The 21631-nt window shown below is 31.7% G+C and overlaps 5 protein-coding genes across 5 annotated transcripts in view; 4 read left to right on the forward strand and 1 right to left on the reverse strand.

Moving 5' to 3' along the window:
• Window positions 1–4055: 4055 nt before the first annotated feature.
• Window positions 4056–8365, reverse strand: HELRODRAFT_113630 (hypothetical protein; the record flags this gene model as incomplete). The annotated part of the gene is made up of 11 exons (XM_009024037.1): window positions 4056–4253; window positions 4317–4527; window positions 4673–4759; window positions 5176–5310; window positions 5476–5625; window positions 5929–6046; window positions 6521–6759; window positions 6875–6985; window positions 7265–7439; window positions 7623–7813; window positions 8310–8365. 11 exons carry the CDS (start codon window positions 8363–8365, stop codon window positions 4056–4058), a joined length of 1671 nt encoding a protein of 556 aa, XP_009022285.1.
• A 457-nt stretch (window positions 8366–8822) lies between these two features.
• On the forward strand, window positions 8823–9671 carry HELRODRAFT_84240 (hypothetical protein; the record flags this gene model as incomplete). The annotated part of the gene is made up of 3 exons (XM_009024014.1): window positions 8823–8921; window positions 9326–9399; window positions 9470–9671. Coding segments are annotated over 3 exons (375 nt in total), but the record flags the coding sequence as incomplete, so codon positions are not given.
• A 516-nt stretch (window positions 9672–10187) lies between these two features.
• HELRODRAFT_143154 (hypothetical protein) lies at window positions 10188–10634 on the forward strand (the record flags this gene model as incomplete). Its single annotated transcript, XM_009024038.1, has 1 exon — window positions 10188–10634. A coding segment is annotated over one exon (447 nt), but the record flags the coding sequence as incomplete, so codon positions are not given.
• A 489-nt stretch (window positions 10635–11123) lies between these two features.
• Window positions 11124–13402, forward strand: HELRODRAFT_84168 (hypothetical protein; the record flags this gene model as incomplete). Its single annotated transcript, XM_009024010.1, has 4 exons — window positions 11124–11210; window positions 12167–12220; window positions 12750–12855; window positions 13254–13402. The coding sequence occupies 4 exons, from the start codon at window positions 11124–11126 to the stop codon at window positions 13400–13402; spliced, it is 396 nt and encodes a 131-aa protein (XP_009022258.1).
• A 4411-nt stretch (window positions 13403–17813) lies between these two features.
• The window catches only part of HELRODRAFT_84303 (hypothetical protein), a gene marked incomplete at both ends in the record, with an annotated part of 7746 nt that continues 3928 nt past the window's right edge, over window positions 17814–21631 (forward strand). The window contains one exon of the mRNA XM_009024025.1: window positions 17814–18056. Coding sequence (XP_009022273.1) covers window positions 17814–18056 — 243 coding nt within the window. The remainder of the gene's footprint in view (window positions 18057–21631) is intronic.

Consider the following 21631-nt stretch of genomic DNA (forward strand, 5'->3'; position numbering starts at 1 on the left):
AATTTATAAGATCAACAACGTTGTTGTCATCATTACTTATAATATTATTAAAATTGTTATTATTATTATTTATGTTATTTAAGCCAACTAATTTGTTTAAATTATTATTGTTGTTGTTATTGCTGTTGAAAGTTTGATTGTGATTGGGTAGAACATAAGGAGCCCAAGAAATTGATTGGCTATGTTGGCAGCCTCTCTCAAGCCACTGAGGAATGTTCCATGGACGGTGGCTGGGTAGTCCCGAATTGTGTGTTCTCCTGCAAAAAATACCCTTGGTGAAATTGATGAGCTGTTGTTGCTGTTGATGTTAGTGTTGAGGTCAACGTATGAACAATTAAAGGTTCTATCTAAATAAACTGTGAAAAGGCTAAAATATCAGAGTGTCTATAAAAAAAAATACGAAAGCATGCTATAATTGTCACGATGAAATTTGAGCATGCACACAAACACAAAATAATTCAGAAAAAGTTTTTCAAATCGTAGAATAGAATAAAAAAATTTAATTTCTCTCTCTGTTGGCAGTTGTCGCTGATAAACTGAATGAGCAGCGTTCAAAAGGTTTGCATGAATAAAAATTGTTAATTGCTGGGACTGTAGTGAATTTACAAATTGAAAAGTTAACGTTATGTGAACAGTTGGGTGTGATTCCTATGAGCACTAACTCTACAACATTCATTCCATATCCATAGCATTTGTTATATTCAGGTTAAAAAATTAAACAGTGGTAAATTGTAGAGAGCAACCGTTTACCCCGCTGATACCATTGGCAATTCCAATCTGAGTCCAACGATAGGAGCTGGGATTCCTGCAGACCAGTGGTCCTCCACTGTCACCCTATCCATTCATCGGTTATAAATGGGTTATATTCATTATAATGTAATGATAAAACAAAAATGTACACCGTTATCATAAAACAGGTAGCGAATAAACTGTTACATCAATGCCAATTTACTTAAATGCCAAATCATTGGCTAGTGCATTGGTAATTTTATAAATTGTATCAGTTACCTTTTGACACACACACACACACACCACGTGTACCTAACTACCTAATTGTAATATTGTAAATTGTAATACCTTATTAATTTATCTTCAGATAAAGTTCTAAATTAGCTTTAATACAAGAAAAAGAAAGTATTTTAAAATAACTAGAAACATTAAACAGTTGAATAGAAAAGTTTTGCATAATCTTTTCATGAAAATTCATAGTAAACAATAAACAGTATTAATTTAATTACATTGTACGTAGAAGTTCCTTTGCAAGTTAATCCCAAGTTGGCACATAACAAAGAACGGTTTTGGATAAAGATACTGCATTTCAAGTTGGGCTTCAGGATTATTTTGCTTTCCATTAGAAATGTGCTTGCTGGTGAATTATCATATGAAACAAATTCCTTATATTAACCCTGCGTTTACCAACATTTTTTTATAGCGCTGATTACCAATGTGGGTCCGTTGGACCCACATATCGACATGTCATTAATTTAAACTAAAATTTAATTTTGACTCATTTTTATGTTGTGTTTCTAAATATAGCAATTTCTAAATAAGCAAAATATACAAAAACAAGAAATTTTTCTGAACAATTAAAAAATAAATGTTTGATAAACAATGTAGTCACTTAAAAATCATAGATTAAATGTTGCAGTTGTTACAAATTACAACGGAATGCTCACAACAAATGTTTTTTTTGCATCTTGCACATAATGATTTAGTTTTACTGTCTTTTTTATAACTACACAACACACATCGTTTTTTTCTCGCTGGTTCATCTATATTCAAAATTGCTGTAGGTTGCAGTGGCGCCTCTGAAAGCGTTAGTTCTTTGCCCAAATCAATCAAAAACTGCCTTCTTTTGATACTTTTTTCAGATTGCATTGATTTCCATATGATATAAGCGTTTAATCCACTTATATCTATCATGTTATCAAACACAACAAGTGGCCATCGTCTTGTCATCCGTTTAGTGCTATACCCTCTTGTCATCTGATCCATTGTATCAACTCCAGCTTTGGTTTTGTTATAATAAAGAACTATTTCTGGTTTCTTTTTTTTCATTATTTTTATCATATTCTGGTTGGTGATGCATTGTACTCAACAATGTGACAGTTTTATTTTTCTTTGCCATATAAGAAACAATAGTGAAATTGTCCTTGAATCCAAACAATGATGAATATAAATCTCTACCTTTTGGAGAAATAAATTTATCTGGCAATTCCGGACGATTTTTTCTAATTGTTCCTACGATTGTCAGATTTTTCTAGAATAACTTTTCTGCCAAACCAATGCTCGTAAAAAAATTGTCACACGTAATGTTTCTGCCAGAATTTTCCAATCCCCTTATCAGAATTAGGACCACTCTTTCAGCTTGATTTTTTTCCCTTGGGTTATCTTTTTCTTTCCCCTTATAAATTTCCAAATTCCAAACATAATTTGAGCTACTATCGCACAATGCCCAAAATTTAATGCCATATTTACCTGGCTTGGAAGGAATATATTGACAAAAGGGACATCTCCCTCTAAAGGTGACCAACTGTTCAGCAATAGTTACTGTATGACTCAACTTGTAAGGATCTTTTAAAGTAGAATTCCATAATTCAAATAAATCTCTTATTGGCTCTAATTTGTCTGGTGATCTATGTTTTCTGCATAATGCAGCATCATCAAATCTCAGAACTCTTAAAATTTCATGAAATCTGGTTCTTGATATTATTTTATTGAATAAAGGTCTGCCATCACTTCCGCTCCATAACTGACTAACTGGTTCATTCTTAGATTTATATACACCAACTAATATGAGAACTCCAATAAACTTTTTTAGTTCATTAACACATAACTTCTTATAACCATCTTTCATTTCGCAAGCTTTACTTAGAGAAATCTTTGATTTTGACATTATAAGGAACAAAAACACAATTAATTCAAATAAAAGTATATTTATTAAATGGCTACTACCATGGAAACAACAATAAAAGTGAATCTAAATAATAAATACTTTTTAAAAATGAATGTGGGTCCAACAGACCCTGTCGGTAAGTGGTGCTTGAATTTTTATAGCGTAATTACTAATGCCAAAAAATTTATAAATTTGCATTTTTTTTTTGACAATAAGTATTTAGAAAAAGTCAGAATTTTTGGAAATTTTTACAAATTTTTTTGTCTATCTACATCACATCAAACATCGAGGATGGGTCCAATGGACCCAGCTGGTAGTTCTAGGGTTAAACTATGCTACAACAAGTATACATTATTATTCTTCTTTTTTCAATTTTATTTTATTTCGTTTCGTTTAATACTCCAAATTTCCTCCTTACTTGCAATACAAAAATACTGCTTAATGATTGTAGTTTTATTTATATGGTACAGTTACAAAAATTTTAAATTGTGTGAATATAACTTCTGAAAATTTTAATGCAAAAATGAAATCCAAATTATTTCCGATTTGTTGTTATCATTGTAGACCTCTCTTAGCGATCAAACATCTATACAAGAAAAATTGTAAAAAATATTGAAGAAATGATGAAGATACAGACCACGTTTATATACTTTATTTATCGTTACCTTTTTATTACTTGCAGTTCCATGACAAACAGGTGAAAGACGAATGTAGGTGAGAATTTTTAGTGACGAACAAACAAAATAAAAAATTCGAAACAATAAATAAGAAAACTAATGAAAAAAATTGGTAGCTAGAAAACGAGCAGACGTTATTATCTTTTCTTTTTTGATGCTTTTTCTAAACCATCCATGTTGCTAGCTGATAGTCCGTACTTATCTGCAACAATTTATCCAATTATTTTAAAATTATCATTCTTTATAAAAAATTCTAAAAACTGAAGGAGATTATAACTATAAAGTTATAATCTTCTCAAACTTTGAAAAATCATTGGTTTATATATAACAAGATATAAAATAAACACAAATCAGTTATAAAAATTACCGACATAAAATGTTGCAATAACTCGCTGAGGTAATTTATAGAAGATAAATAAATAAATAAAAACTAGAAATTCAAAATTTCTCGGGTGCCTACTTGGAAAAACAAATTCAAACGATTAGCAGCAGTACTGACCAATAAGAAGATTCCTAATGATGTGAATTTGATTGCCTTGAACTTGCAAGTTTCGGTTCCCGCTGCTGTCTTTGTCGTCAGATGGCTGGAGCTTCACACTGCACGATATCATTTTCTGTATCACACTGACCAAATTTTCTACATCCAGACCATACAATTCCAAGTTTTTAACTACAGTAATCTTTGTGGATGATTAAAAAAATGAGAATAAAGCAAGCTCTGTAAAATGTTTATAGGTACTTACCTTTTTGTTTGAACCTTTCTTGCTAACATTAAATATAATTTTCTTCGGATATCCTGTCCTAATACTTGGTTCTTGATTAGGGAAGACAACTTTATGACAGACCGTCATCTTGTCAACGATCCTATCAATCAGTTCTGCCCAAGATAGTACAGGAGCATATTCGTTTTTGTTGAGAGCTACGGCACTTAGTTTTTCATCTAACTGCACATTCCTTTTTTTAAATGAGTCGAAACGGTGAAAAATTAGCAAAAATATTTTCTTAAAACTTGGCTGGCAACATAAACATAATAATAATAATTATTATAATTATTAATATTAGTAGTAGTAGTAAAATTGTCATCGTCTTCATAACTAACCTTCCCTCGTTCAGCTGATTATCCCTGACATATTTTGTGATGTGTCCTCTCAGATCTGCCATGCTCAATGAATCTCCCTTTTGGAATCTGTTCTCATTCATTTTAGTGTTAACAAAATATTTTTTTCGGTTCTTATTTTCAAAGATGTTAAATAAACTAACATTGGTTAATAATTTAAATCACAGAAATAATAATAACCTACTAATAATAAATTTAAATAACATAACGTAAGCTGAAATATGAACAATCGACAAACATTTGTATTGTGAATTAATGAATGATAATAAGACAACTATCTCCAGACATTTAAACGTGATTGAAGTTTTCTAACTCAAATCATTTGAAACAACAACGACTATATTTGCTGGATAAACAGCCTAAAATTTTAGAGGGATAGTTGCAGAAACATTTCATGAAACTCAGCATCACTACAGAGGCAAACAGTGAAGTGAATAAAAAGTTTTTCAGCTAGCCTATTGCCTGGAAGATAGTTCAATACGGACAAGAGTGGAGTTGTGACCCGATAGACAGTTGTGATCTCAGGAGGTGTGTATTCAATGTCATATTGATCAGCTGATGAACTGCTTCCAATCTCCTTTCTTTCATTTGCCCATGATGGTATCTCAAAAGTTCTCAGCCTGTAGGAGCGTTTTAATGTTGTACGTAGTATTTTCGACTGCCAATGTTGATGAAACAAATTGATTGATGTAAAAATAAACAGCAGACTCTATTTATTAACTCATAAAAATAAAACGCGACGTTGGATGAACTTAAATAACGAACGAATGAACGAACAAACTAACATGTCGTGATCAAAATCAATGGACATAATGCTCTCAACTCCTCTATTCGTCTCCTCGACTATAATCAATTCCTCCTCCTGCATGTATGACAAAAACGTCGACGCCTTTTTATATGTTGTTTTCTTCACATCGAGACACTTGTCATCAGGACTGGTAATAATTAATTCAATTACTTCAATTCATAACCCAATTATAAATAACTGATTAACTTTCAATAGGCTGAAATACTTTTGATTGCAAGCGAAGCTAACAAGATACAAAACATCTAGAAAGAAATTTTCCCTAGATGTTTTGCTTTGCAAGTTTTAAACACAGGTGAGGTATCACAATTGTAATAGAACTTTTAAAAAGTGAAGTCGTAACCAAATGTGGTCTTGATTTCGAACAAATTTAAAACAAATCCAAAATAAAATAACAATGAGACACATGAAAACAATGAGAAAAAAAACAAACCAGCATTTCATGACATATCTCCCATAGAAAGTGCTGTATAATATGGGCAGCTGAATCTTCTTACCATACAATATAATGGCACTTAAAAAACATTGCTTCAATAAGTCATCCATGGAAGCTAACAATTTTAAAAATTTATTTTAACGATTTTAATTTTAAAAAAATAAATCAAATTATGAAGTAAGGACGTGAAAAAAACGGACAAAAATTAAAAACAGACAAAAAATCAGAAACATGGACAAATTCTAACATTTTACGTTCAGATCAACATTTAGACATGCATCCTTTTTTTCTTCCTCTTCATTTTCATCGTCATCAGCAGCATCATCATCTCCCTCGTCACCATCGTCATCAGCATCATCATCATCTCCACCGTCATCGTCGTCATCGGCATCATCACCTTCATCATCGTCATCACCCCAAGCACCTTCTTTTTCCAAGTTAAAACGACGAAAGTGATCTTTTGGAACATTATCAACAGCAACCCGAGCATCATAATCAGCACCACCACCCTTATTATCATCATCATCATGGCCACCAATATCAACCTTGTTGTTCGGTGGATGATAATTCTCATCTATATTCTTATCACCAAAATCACTATGAGCATTTTTTCCACCACTTACAACATCACCAACATCTTTGTAGATATTTTCTCGTTTGTTATCATCCCTTACGTCCTTTCGCTCATCAGACAGTCTGGTGGATACAGACTGTAAGATATTGGAGGCACCAAGTTTAACATTATCACTTTTGTCATCATTTGTGAGTTCGTCATCATCACCTTCATTATTATTAATCACCGGCGGAGAGGATTTATCACCAAGTTCCCTATATTTTGAACGTTATATTAATAAATCGAAGATTATAAATTTATTCACATGATATTAAAATTGTAACAAAGTAGTAATGCTACAAAGATGGAGACAATAAAATAAAAAATAACCACAAATGATCTTCAAAAGTGTGCATTATGTTCACCAGCTTTCCTGTTCGAACGTTCTCCCGCTCAATGGAATAACTGTCAAGAGCAGTCTTACCCACTGCCACGGAGGCCCTAAAGTTTAAGGACATGTAATTTGTTGTTTGAACTACTTCAATTTAATGGATAATGACTTTTATAAAATAAATTACATTTTTCTGAAATGAAAAAGATTGATTGCAATGATAGTGCAAAAAAATCAAAAAAAAAGAGAAAGTCAAGATAAAAGCAATGAAACAGAATAAAAAAAACTAGCATTCAAATTAAATAGAAGTATATAAATATTTTATATGTAATTAAAAGATGATGATGATAAGGATAATGATAATTTTGAATAATTTTTAAATTATCAACTTGCTTCCGGTAACTCGCACAGAGCATGGTTGACCATTTGTAAAAGGTTTGAAGCCATTTTTTGGAACAATGACACCTGGCAACATTAAATCAGCCCCTCCTTTCAATTTTGAGTTTACAGACGCATGGGTCTCAAACGATATGACCAGATCTGGATGCTTCCACATGGCATAAACTTAAAATATTGTTTGATGAAAAGTTTTAAAGCGGTGAAAATTTTGAAAAAATTTCCTAAATTTCAAAATTAAATTTTTACAAATGAATTAATTCAACACGATTAGGATTTATTTAGAGGAATATGAATATAGAATAAATGACAAAAAGTTAAATAATTTTTAGAAATCACAAACAAGCCAACCGGTTGGCAAGACTAATTTGTTAACCACAAAAAATGTCGGATTCTTTTTATGAGAATACACGGTGACAATATCTTGGGAGTAAGTGCATAACTTTATAACGCTTACATCTTCCTTCAATGGTAGCAAATCTTGTAATGTTTCTATTGACAGCTTAGGGTTGTACTGCCGTAGTTCATCATGGATTTTTTTCCTTAAAATAACAAAAATAATCAATTTACTAATCATTGTCAAGTAAGATTTCACTAATTTATGAATGACAATAATCAAATATGAATATGTGTCAACATGGGAAATAAATATACAATTATTTAATATTTATTTAAAATTAATTTACTTAAATTTTTTATTTAAGTTTTTAACATCAACATTTTATTCTTTAATTAATTAATAATTAATTTAACTAATTTAATTAAAGATGAAAATGTTAATCAGGAAACTTTTAGAAATGTATACATTTATTTTACATTTTTCAAGAATTTAGTTAGTGTTAATGTGTTAGAGTTAGAAGACGAATTAATATTAAAAAGAAGGCTAGTTAATGTTAATCTCTAACTAACTACTAACCTGTCCTAACGCTAACCGATTTTTGAGTCAGAGAAAAGCACAAAACATTAAATTGAAAAAAATAAATTTACTATTCACTGAACAGAATTTGCTATTAAAAGATGAAAATAAAAATTTGTTACTTTTCAGATTTTTTAACAATGTTGTTGGACTTTACTTTGAACGGTTTCTGAAACATAACACCGGTCAAGCAGATTGTCGGGATTTAGAGTTAAATTAACTTTTAAGAAATTATCTTTTAACAAATATTATTTGGTCTTTGTCAACGAACAATAAAAGTTCTATGCTAAAAAATAACGATAATAGAACACGAGGATAACGAATAAAGGAAAGTGTAGACAAATTACATTTTTTTCTATTCGGCAGCCATTTTTGTTTTATTTTTGATTAATAATATTAAACACCAGTCTAGTCATGGCTAACAAATTTGTGAGTTTTTCAAAATTGTTCAAAATAAAAAATTTTCAGACGCTTTTTTCCCTTTTCCTTCAATTTTTTTGACTTGCTTTATTATTTATCTGGTATTTATCATTTTTTTATTTAAAATTTATTTATTTATTTATTTTACACTTTAGCTGAAAAAGTCCTTTTTCGTAGTATATTTTATATATTTATTATTATAGCCTGGAGACCCGGATGTTGAAGTTACATATGAAGATCAAATGAAGATAAATTCATTTGCAAGAAACAATGCTTCACTGCAAGATCTAAAAGAAGAACTTGATTTGAAAAAAGTTATCTAATTTCTTATTTGTTTTTGTGTGGTGTAATACTTGAAATACTAGGTAATATTAATTTCTCTGTGAATATAAAATTGTTTTTTTTTATATAATATATTATTATTAAGTGTAAGTAGGTTATCTGTTAATCAATTAATTTTAAGTAATCTAATAAAGTTATATAGATCAAATTTTTTAGTTGATTATATGTTCAGACACTATGGCTACCAAATGAAAATGTTAGCTGCAGTCTCTTCGAAGTCATGCTTTCCAACATCCTGCATCATTGCATCTGCCCTATTTTGAATTCAATAAATTATGATATTATATAAAATATAACTCAGTGCTGTGCTTGATACGTCTGATGTTTTTTATTTTTAATTATCAAAATAGTATTTTGTCTAAAACTTCAATTTCAGAAAAGTCTGCAAAATCTAGAAGATGCTGAATCAGATGTTTTGATGATGGATGATTCAGAGGAAACAAATATACCGTATGTAATCCTACTTTTTGTCAATCTTTAAAACACATTTTATTTTTTCAACTAAATTTTTATTACACAGTTACCAAATTGGTGAATTTTTTGTCTGTTGCAACCAGTCTGATGTTTTATTATACATTGAAAAAGAAAAAGCTGATCTAGATAAAGATATAAAAGAAATGGAAAATAAAGCAGATAATTTTAGAAAAATTTTGGCTGATCTCAAAGTTCAGTTGTATGCCAAATTTGGTACAAATATTAATTTGGAAGCTGAAGATGAATAATTCTGTTCTTGAAATTACATTATATTATTTAATATTGTTTTCACAGAATAATTTTTTTATGTAAACTTTTAATAGCGTTTGGGTAGCATTTTTTAGCATGGTTAAAGATTCATTAGGTCCGGGATTGAGTTGAAATAAATTAGATTAAATTTATATGTTATATGTTATGCTTGTGTGAATGCTGGTTTCGTATTTGCGTAAACGCAACCATATTCGAATTTGGTATTCTATTCCATGTATGGCGGTGCTGGTGTGCGAGTTTGTCAACCGTTGACGTTCCATCTGCATTTTTGATTAGCTCTTCTATGGTCGGGCGATAATGCGTCTAATGTTTTCAAATATTATTGGAAAAAATTAAAGTTTTCGCAGATGACAACTACCAGTTATTTTATTAAATTTTGCTACTGAATGGATGTTGGACCGTTGAGGAATTTCAAAAGGGAAACTAAGTACGCAGGAAGTCTAATCGGAAGTTCTTGTAGTGTGTGTGGCCGCTCATTTCCTAGGCCCTGTCTACTCAGCCGACACATGAAAATACACCTGGGAGGTGAGAAGCCGTACAAATGTGTTGACTGCGAAAAAGAGTTCACTCACCCTGGCTCGTTAAGGACCCATATGATTACTCACAATGGCAACCCATCTCTGAAATGTAACATCTGTGGCAGACAGTGCGTTCGACAGTCTCACCTGGAAAATCACATGCGTATACATACAGGGGAACGTCCATTTACGTGCAACAATTGTAATAAATCTTTCTCACTTCTCAGTAGTTTAAAAACACACATGACAGTTCACACAGGTTTAAAACTGTTAACATGTTCACTGTGCTGCAAACAGTTTAATAGACCTTGCAACCTCGAAGCTCATATGAGAATGCATTCCGGGGTCAAACCGTACATTTGTACAGAATGCGGGAAAAGATTTCCACATTTTGGTAGCTTGAAAATTCACATGGAGAAGCATGTTCTAAAAAATGTTGGCGTTGAAGATGAACAATCTGACGACAATGCAAATACACATGACGCCAGTACAAGACTGGATGATGACACTTGGAACAACTCTGATGATATTGATTCTGATATAAATTTAAACTGTGATAACAACAGAAACGATAATTCTTCATTTAATAAATTCAATCTCAATGAGTTCAGTCATAGTTACGTTGCTCCCAAATCTGATTCTTTTCATACCTCAATACCGTATTCATAGATCGTTGTAACTTCATTTTTTCATTTGTACTTCTTGCGTCTGCTATGTACGATTTTCATCAAATAAACTTTTTCAAAAGTTTGTTTCTAATAAAATGAAATATTAACTAAGTTCGCTCGGATCTGTTCGTCGGTGATTTCGTTCCTCCAGTAGGGGTTCGCTTTCACTGAATTTTAATTGTAAAATGTAAGACGCACCCTAAATTTCAATGTCGTTTAGAAATGTAAACAAAAACATTTAAACATGGCGTCTTCAACAAGCAAGATTATTTCGACGATCAGAACTGTTAAGGGCTCGAGAAGTGTCGGATCGAGATCGGCCATTTCGTTGGTGTGTTCTATTTATTTAGTAATAAAATTCATAATGATTTCATATGTAAATAATTTAAAATTCACTTCGGGTCTTTCACTTACATTCATTTCATTCTTTCTTATTAATTTGTTGTTCATTTTTTATTTCATTGATTTAACATTCAGTAGTTAATTAATTAATGAATTTCTTCATCGGTCTTCAGCCGATCCGCCTGTGTCGGCTTCTCTTGGATAAGCAGTGTTGTCAGACACCTTCATTCAAAAATGTTAATGAGGCTAAAATGCCAAAAGGTGACACAAAAGACAAGAGTAATTATCATAAGAGTATTATACTATAATACCATTACATACACAATTGAGTTGGTAATGAATGTCATTCAATTGAAAATAAATATAAATTGGCAAATTCAATACAATGACTTGTTTTTTACAGCCTATATTTGTGTCACATACATTATTATTTGTTTTATTTTATGTATTATTGGTTTGCCGATTTGTGACTAAATTCAGAAACAAAAACAAAAATAAAAACAAAACATTTTTTTCATCTAAGTTTTATTGAAATAACTGAAGCTGATGATGATGAAGTTAAAAAGATTTAGACTAGACTTTTGTTAAGGAATTTAGAATGTGACAAAATTTCTGTAGTACAAGATTAATTGAATGATTTGTTACAATAAGATGTTTAACATTAGGTATAATTTTTTTATATTTCAAAAAACAACAACTGCACATTTGTCATGCAATTCTTGCTGTAGTAAGGTAGTCAAGAATTGTTGGCATTGAAATGACAAGTCGGATTATATGTTATTTTAAATTTTTAGATTATTTTAATAGACCCCTTTAGTATTTAATTGTTTTTCAAAAACTTTAAATAGCTAATGTTTTCAAGATTCATATATTTATTTAGTGTTGAAAAATTAATTTAGCATTAAAAATAAATAAACTAATTTGGTTTTCCAATGTTATTTTTAGACCACCTCCGCTGTTAGGAGATTAAAAGAAATTATGAAGGAACAACCAGAGATGGTCAGGTTTCTATTCATGAATTTTTTGTTTCAATTTTTAAATGTTATACATTTAATTTTTTTGAAATGATGTGTGTGTTTCATGGTATGGCAAGCATATATTTTTCAAATTTCATATGATGTTTTCTTGTTTTTACCGTGTTAATTTAATTAATTATTCTTTATTAGCTTTGCACTTCCAGCTTTAGTTATTATGCTTTGAAACGTAAGTTATGGTCATATATAAATTTTTCATTTTTTATAATTTTAAACAATTCAATTTGTTAAATGATTTGACTAGTTATAAAATTGATCTGTTTTTGATAACATTATTTTTATTTATTTTTTAAACAATTCAATTTATTAAATGATTTGATTAGTTCTGAAATTGATTTGTTTTTGATAACATCATTTTTATTTATTTTTTAATTTTAAACAATTCAATTTGTTAAATGATTTGACTAGTTATAAAATTGATCTGTTTTTGATGACATCATTTTTATTTATTTTATTGGATGAGTATAGTAGCAACATATTGTCCATCCAATCAGACAGGATTGAGGATAGGAACTCGAACAAGAGGTTGCAACGGCCAGTCGTACGTTCTCTCCTACGCACCAAGTAAGGAAATTTCAGATGAGCATGTCCAGCAAGATGGTTTGTACCAACCAACTGTGCCACTTGTTTACAATATATTTTATTTATATCATTTTTGGGTCTTTTTAGTTTCAAACTATATAATCATTTCAAATTTCATTATTCAATTTTTGTAATATTAGAATTATTGTGCCAATAAATTGATGTTTTCTTCAAAATATTGTGATCCATTGTTAGTTGATCTGGTGTTTAATCTCAAAACTCATCTCAACTATAGAATCTTACCGATTAAAAAAAGCTGTTTGAAAATCTTTAGAAGGAGATTAATTTTTGTTATTTTGTTGTTATTGTTTTATTTGTCACTGCTATTTCACTCATCCCTTTCATCAGCTCATTCATTTGTAATCCCATTAAAAATGGAGATGAATGCACAATGAGAAGGATAAAAAATTGAACAGGCATCAACGTCTTCATAGACCGAAAAGCCCTGATGCACATAATAGGAACCGAAATGGATTACGTAGAGGATAAACTGAGCAGTGGTTTTGTATTCAACAACCCGAACATCAAAGGAACTTGTGGATGTGGGGAGAGCTTCAATGTTTAATTTTTAATTCAAGTCACATTCGTTCGTTGTTTTCACTTTAATTATTATTATTTTATTGTTATTACTCATCTGTGCTTGTTTATTTATTTTAGCAGTAGTGAGGTGCTTTTGTTATTAGTTGTAGCTTCAGTTGTAACGTTTTAGTAGTAGCGGTAGTAGAAGTAGTGGCAGTAGAAGTAGTTGTAGTGGTAGTATATAGTACTGAAAATAATGAAAACAGTTTATCAATTTTTAATGTTTGCAATTTCTTTGAACCGTTTGAAGATGAAAGACCACAATTTGTACATAGAAATTTTCTCGAATAGAAATAAAATTGTTTACCAAATGAAAAAAATAACACATAGCGTTGATATCGTGCAAATTTGTGTTTGTGGGCGTGGCCTAACGCGCGTCAATCTTTTTCGCATTAAATAATCGATATAAATGTCAAATAAATAATTTTGTTCAGTAAAATGATTGCTTTGCACGAGCGTGAGCGCCTACTTCTTCACGAGCGCGTGGATATACGCATCCATATGCATGTATGCGTCCGACGTGTATATACGTATACATTCTATGTAGATGCGTGTTTATGCATGTTTGCGTGGTGTGCTATTAGTGACAGTTCATACCTGACTAGGGCAGGGGCTGCGTAGATTATCGGTAAACAAGTGCCCTTTACTAATTACGTTACGATGTTGATGGTATCCAGCTTTCAATCACAAAAAAAAATTGCATTAAGTAAGTCAAAGTATTCTCATCATGTGGCAAACCGATATGTTGTTGGTAACATTGTAACATTATATGAGGAGAAACATTATTATGTAATTAGTTTTGGAATCACAGCACAAGTCTAGTTGCATTATGGCTGCAAGGTTGCACGGAAATTACGTAGCGACTCAACTTTAAAACAGAATCGAATTTGCAGATGACAATAAACACTCAGCCCAAAAACAAAATGTCAGTTGATGGGGGAACCTTAAGTTTCTTAACAATTCAAGTCGAAGCCTGCCTGTGTCGTCATGATTTTTTGAAATCATGTTTAAGTTTCTCTTTATATTTTTCATCCATTAATATTGACTGCGAGTATTATTTCAGTTTGTCGTGCGTTTGCTGGCAATTATTGTTTCGTCTTGACAGAACATGAATCCATAACAGCAACCAAGCAAATATGCAAACAATTTTCAGTCATGCCATTATTTTCGTTGCTTTCATTGTTGCTGCGTCTTACAGTTATTTATTACAGTTATTATTGTTGAATTATTATTTTTCTGTCCAGCTAGTAGCAAATACGTCTGTACACTGGCTTAATATTTGGCAGAGACGTGGCGCTAACACAACAATGCAAACTGAACTTTAGGAGTCTGCATTGAGCGCTACGTTAATCTTCCTTTATACAGTGCTCTCATTATTGGCCCAATGAAAATGTTTATAATTTGTGTGTTTTAATTGAGCCTTACTTGCGTGTGTGTGTATACATGTTCACATGCGCTGTTTTATTGCTCAAATGTCATCTTATCAGATGGCTCGGCACCTTTTCCTATTCTTTTTCCAGAGGAAATAAAGCATTCTACGGCCTTACTCGATCAGTATCGAAAAAATGTGTAAATGGTATTCTATCCGATTGTTTTTGAAAAGTTATAAATACTAAAATCAATTTTTATTTTCATCTAAACTATAACCGCAAACCCGTTAGGAAATATGCTTTTTATGTTTATACGTAATTATGTAAATGATTCTTACATCATAATTCCCCTAGCATTGTCAATCAGAGTGTAGATTCAGACACAGAAAGACGTCAACAATTTTCTCCCGCCCAAAACGTTCTTTGCAAAAAATATAATTTCTTTATTGTTTACGAGACTGGAACATGTGTGGCGCTATAAATCCTCACGTGCATGCAGTGGGAAGCGATTGTGATCTCTTGGAATGGATATTCAGTGCACTGGTCTGGTGTTGTTCATCTTGTTCGTTTGACTCTATAGCTTACATATATACTATAGCTTATAGCTATAACTAACAAGTATCTATAACATTAAGTTCTAATTTGTATTGAAAACATTATTGTAAATTACAATATTAATGTAATGAATAACTGAGTACCTAAATAAGTAAGAACTGTGTGAAATGTTAATTTTCATTGCTGCCCTTTTTAAGATGAGATGGTGAGAGGATGAAATGGTAAGAGGATGAGATGGGAAGAGGATGAGATGGTGAGAGGATGAGATGCATCTATCCGCAAGTCGGCAAGCGATCTGGAAGATAGCAGGAAACGAAATGATGTATTTTCCTTTCTTATGATGAGGGCTTGCAAATAAGCGCAACACGCTCTTATGATGCTCTCGAGTTTGCAGTCGAACACGAGCGGTTGACGTTCCACATTCTTTCATCGTTCGAATTGTTATTGAACAAAAGATTCGTAATTATAGCAGGTGATTAAAATATTTCTTATTAAACAGATGAGCATAGGATGTTTAAAAATAGCAATCACATTGTTTCATGGATGATTGGATTGAAAAATGCAATCACAGATATAAAGATTAATAATTCTATAAACAAATAATTTCTATTCAAAAAAACATTAAGATATAATTATATATTCATTGTAAGTTACACCAAAACACCATGGCCTAAAATATTAAAGTATTGATTTAATGGACATTCCGTTAAACTCACAAAAAAGTGCACAAACAAACGTATGATCGAACACATGTATTTTTTTGTTATACTTATAAAACGCGTGTAAATATTTGAGCACCTGAACGTACGGACGGATGCACGCAAGCTGTATCTGTTGTGTACACTATTAACGATACGTGGACAGCAGGTGTCAGATTGGTAATGCACATTACGTAAGTGTACATATATGTGTACGCATACATATCCCTTCCTTATATACATGCATGCATACATACATACATACGTACACACACACACACACACACACACACACACACACACACACACATACATACATGCGTACGTACGTCGTACACGCATATGACAACGTTAACGCGCGTACATTTGCGTACATATATCGTGAATAAGATGATATTGCACTGTTAAAATATTCTCGTTTGTTTTCATATAATCTTACAACACACAATAATGCCTGCGCTCTTCACAAATAAACACACTCATAATTTTGCCACATACATTCTCATGTGAAATATATATGACTTCATATATGACTTCATATTGATATGCATATGTGTGTGTTGCGTGTGATCATTTGCTCGTTATACGAATGGTACGCAGTATAGAGGCCTGCCGTTAAATAAGCGCATTCGTCGTCATGAGCAAGAAACAATAAATAGATAGATAGATAGGTAGGTGCAACTCGTCGCCAACAAATCACTGAGAATTTTGATGTGATGATTTTATAAAATCTACGTTAAAAAAAATTGAAAATATCTCTCTGAGGAATTTGACATTGGAATGATTAAAAGTTTTTGCTGGATTCATTGATTTTATTTTGTAGAAATTTAATTTTCTGAGAATTTGATCCAGAGAAAAATTTGCTAGTAAGTTTTTTTGTTAGTTGCCAGCTAATTTTAAAAAGCGTAAAAGATAAAAATTAATTTTTATTAAGGAAATTTATTTAGTTGATGAAAACAATATAAATTTTTGAAGTAAAAGAAAATAAAAAACTTGAAAGGTTTGTATGTTTGTGTATGTGTGATGTGTGCATGTGTTCATGTATGTGTGGGTATGTTGATATATAATGTGTGTGTGTGAGTGTGTGTGTGTGTGAATTTGTGTACGCGTACATCTATAAAGTGAACATTGCATGCTAGCACACATACACACACACACGCACAGACACACACCAAGTACAAAATGTCAACGGGTCTAAAACGACATTTCGACTTTTTTCTGTAATATCCATGCAGAAAAGCTGTTAAATATGTATGCAGTAATCATCCATTGTGTTGCTCGCTGTATGTATGTATGTATGTATGTATGTATGTATGTGTGTGTGTGTGTGTGTGTGTGTGTGTGTGCGTGCGTGCGTGCGTGCGTGTGTGTATGCGTGCGTGCGTGCGTGTATGCGTGCGTGCGTGCGTGCGTGCGTGTGTGTGTGTGTGTGTATGTGTATGTATGTATGTATGTATGTATGTATGTATGTATACTTACATTTATTTGAGAGTATAATATTAACTATGTATCTAAACTGAACTGTACGTATGTATCTAAACTAAAAATGTGTAATGTATGCATGCAATATATGAGAGCATTTATTCTTGTTAGCATTAGCTTATTTGTTAACAGTGTACATTACATCAATAGCTAATCTTTGAGAAAAATAGATGACTAAAATGAGACTAAAATAAAAAAATAAATGTTTTTGGCCTCTGAAATTGATTGATCGATGTAATTATTTGATTAACAAGCTACCACCATCCACATCCATTCATCGTCCGACTGGCAGATGTCTCAACTAGCGAACGGGAAAGCCTCGCCATCGTCAGGCGCGCCGAAGGACGCGGCCGATCAGAACTTCGACTACATGTTCAAACTACTCATCATCGGCAACAGCAGCGTCGGCAAGACGTCTTTCCTCTTCCGCTACTGCGACAATTCCTTCACGTCTGCGTTCGTCAGCACCGTCGGCATCGACTTCAAAGTGAAGACAGTCTTCAGGAATGACAAGAGGGTCAAACTGCAGATCTGGGTCGGTGGGTCGCCTCAATTTTTCTTCATGTTTAGTTTCAAATGGTTCTGTGTCTGTCTACGTATCAGATCAACCTTGCCTGCTTGCTTAGAATATTTTTGATGTTGTATGTAATTTGTTGCCTCTATAAAGTTACAATGTTCTTCGCAGTTTCTGCTTTTAATATAGGCGGCAGACAGGCGCATAAACCCATTCACACAAGTTACGCACATAACATCTCACAAAAGTCACACACATAGAAACATCTACACACACGCACGCACGCACGCACGCACACACGCACGCACACACGCACACAAAGCACAGCTGTCATGCTGCATGTGGAAACATTTCCACGAATTTTCATCTCGAAGGTATTAACGTTTCTACAGGCAGAAAGGATCCCACGCATGCCTTCGCTTCACTTCACTCACTGGTCACACACACGCACACACACACACACACACACACGCACACACACACACACGCTCACACACACAGCTATAAATCTTGTATAAGTTGCATGTCATTTATATCCTGTTCTTCTAGGCCTTTAACGACAATTCATCTACTCTAATTTCTCCTTCTTCGTCAACTTTTTCTTTCTTTCTCTCCTTCTATTTTTAACTCTCTATTTTTTATTATTTTTATTCTTCTGATCATTTTCATCCTGATTTTATCGAGTTTCACTTTCAACCTTTTGGAAGCAATTAATTTGAATTTCATTTTCACATATCCAAAATTAATTTATTTTTGATGGTGTTTGAGAAAGAAACTTAAAACGGATGGAAAATAAATCTTCAAAAGTATTTTGTGGAAAGATGAATGAATGAAATGAATGAATGAACGAACAAACAAACAAACGTACGAACGAACGAACGAATGAAGGAATGAATGAATGAACGAATGAATGAAAAGCATTTGAAACGAGTGAACAAACGAACGAATGAATGAACAATAAAGTGAATACTTTTTATCGATTATTCCTCCTATAAATAATGACAACAAACAACGTACAATCGTCGTGTGCGTGTGCTTGTTTTTTGTTGTTTTTGTGTAGACAATTTGTGTATGTGTATGTGTGTTTGTGTGTGCTTATGTATGTGTGTGTTTGTGTGTGTGTGTGTGTGCGTGTATGTGTATGTGTATGCGTGTGCGACGAACACCCATCTTGTTTGATATTCTAACTGAGTTAATTATTGGTACTAGTATTTTAGTATTTACAACAACCGCAGAGAACTGAATGCTGGCAGCCAATTCATACCTACTATGGTATAAGTTAATAAGTTGATAATAATAGTTTTATTATTAATAATAATGTTAATGATAATAATAATAATAATAATGATAAGAATAATAACAATAAGGATAATAATAGAAGTAATCAATCGTAATAAAATTGGTGGAACTAAACAAACAAACAAAAGAATGGAGTGAGTGAATAAATGAATGAATGAATGAATAAATGAACGAACGAATGAATGAATGAATGAACGAACAAACGAACGAACGAATGAATGAATAAACGAATACCATAAACCACGCAAATAATCAGAGCCATGGAGTAACAAACAATACATATACATTAGTGTATTATTATCATTCAAAAATATATCACCATTATAACAATGTACGTTTTAGACGGTGTAGTGATGATGATAATAATGATGATAATAATAATAATAAGAAGAAGAAGAAAAGGAAGGATAATAATAAGAATAATAATAAAAATGATTATGATGATGATGTTGTGTTGACACTGATGATGATGGCGTTGAAAGAAGAAGTTATAATGGTAATAATATCGTTAACGAATACATATTGAATGCATGGCCACATAGGATTACATTGAATTAACCCGTTTGTTGTTATTATTACTATTGTTAAATATTTAATAATAATATTATTATTATTATTAATTATTACTATAATTATTATTATCATTAGCAATAAATAATGGACTGAATAGAAAAGACAAAAATAATAGATAACTGAAAGAATGACTGAGCAAATTAATGAATGGATGGATGAGTTAATAAATAAATGAATGAATAAAATATATAATGAACGATTGAACGAATGAATGAATAAATAATGAATGAATGAATGGATGAAATGGCAGTATATCTTTGTTTCATTCAAATTATTTATGGATAGGTAGATGGATGGATGGATTGATGAACGAATGGATAGATGGATGGATGCATAGATGGATAGATAGATGAATGAATGAATGAGTGAGTGAGTGAGTGAGTGAGTGAGTGAGTGAGTGAATGAATGAATGAATGATTGAATTAAGTAGAGAGGATTGAGATCAGCAGAAAATGACTTTTAGAAATCTCGCAAAATAACCTTTGATATTTAACAATTTCAGGCATTTTAATATAGCTCAATTTATTACTGATTGTCCCGACTGTGGTGTGTTTGCGGTGCATCCGCCTATGGGAATGTCGCACTGTTTTATTACTCATCCTATATAATACGAGCAGCTTTTTTATAATGAATATAATATATATATGAATATAAATATGACTATAAATAAATAAATAAATTAAATAAATATGTAAATATGGATATAACATATATGAACATAACCCATAGAATGAATGGAAGTATTGTTGATGTTCAGGAAATGAGTAGTACAAATATGATGTGCGGCGGGTACAGGTTCATGAACTTGTTTCATATTTTTCGTTTTTTTTTCGTTGCCACCGATCAACTTTCTGACAGAATTAACCAAATTTGTCATAATGAAATCTTTTTAGTGATGATTTTCTTGTTTGTGACATGCGAATTTTAACAGGCAATTATTGAATATATATTACACACGCACACCAATCACACCAATCACAACCTCTATATGTACTTTCTGTAATTAAAAGGTAGGGTTTGTTTATATATTCTTATTTCCCCCCTCATCCCATTTTTTTTATTTTATTTATTTTATTTTCTCAATAAAACCAGAATGTGCAATTTAGGAAAGGACTGTTGACTTTCTGGCAACGAGCATGAGTTTTCGCATAATTTTTTTTATCTTTTCGTCAATTTTCACAAATAAAACTTATAAAAAAAAGAAAAAATTGAATGGAAATATCGGATAAACATAAAAACTCCATCTATAATTATTATTCACAGGAGAAATTACGTAGTTTGCGTACAATATTTCCAAATAAATTTTTCTACTTTCCCTTCAAATTTGCCTCGTGTGTTTTGTATTAAAAATGGTTTGATTGTGCACCGAGAGTTTTGAACATTTTAATTTTCAAATTTGTAATCAGCCTCGTGTTTATTTTGCAGTGCAAGTGAGCTCGCTTTAGTCGAGATCAAATTATACCACAAACATTCAAAGCCATTAAATTTCTATACAAGAATGTACTGGAAAATCTGTTGTTCTTGTTGTTGCTGTTGTTATTGTTGTTGCTGCTGCTGTTGTTGTTGTTGTTGTTAGTTTTGAGAAGCTAACAAGCAGTAGAGTTTTTCTTGCCAACATTACATTCGCAATAGAAGCCACACATATCACACCACAACCACTACAGTTATTCTGAAACCACAACCACAATTAAAATGGCCATCAATTAATCAAAATAACCAATACT

Source organism: Helobdella robusta, assembly GCF_000326865.2.
Source record: "Helobdella robusta unplaced genomic scaffold HELROscaffold_39, whole genome shotgun sequence".
Classification (NCBI taxonomy): domain Eukaryota; kingdom Metazoa; phylum Annelida; class Clitellata; order Rhynchobdellida; family Glossiphoniidae; genus Helobdella; species Helobdella robusta.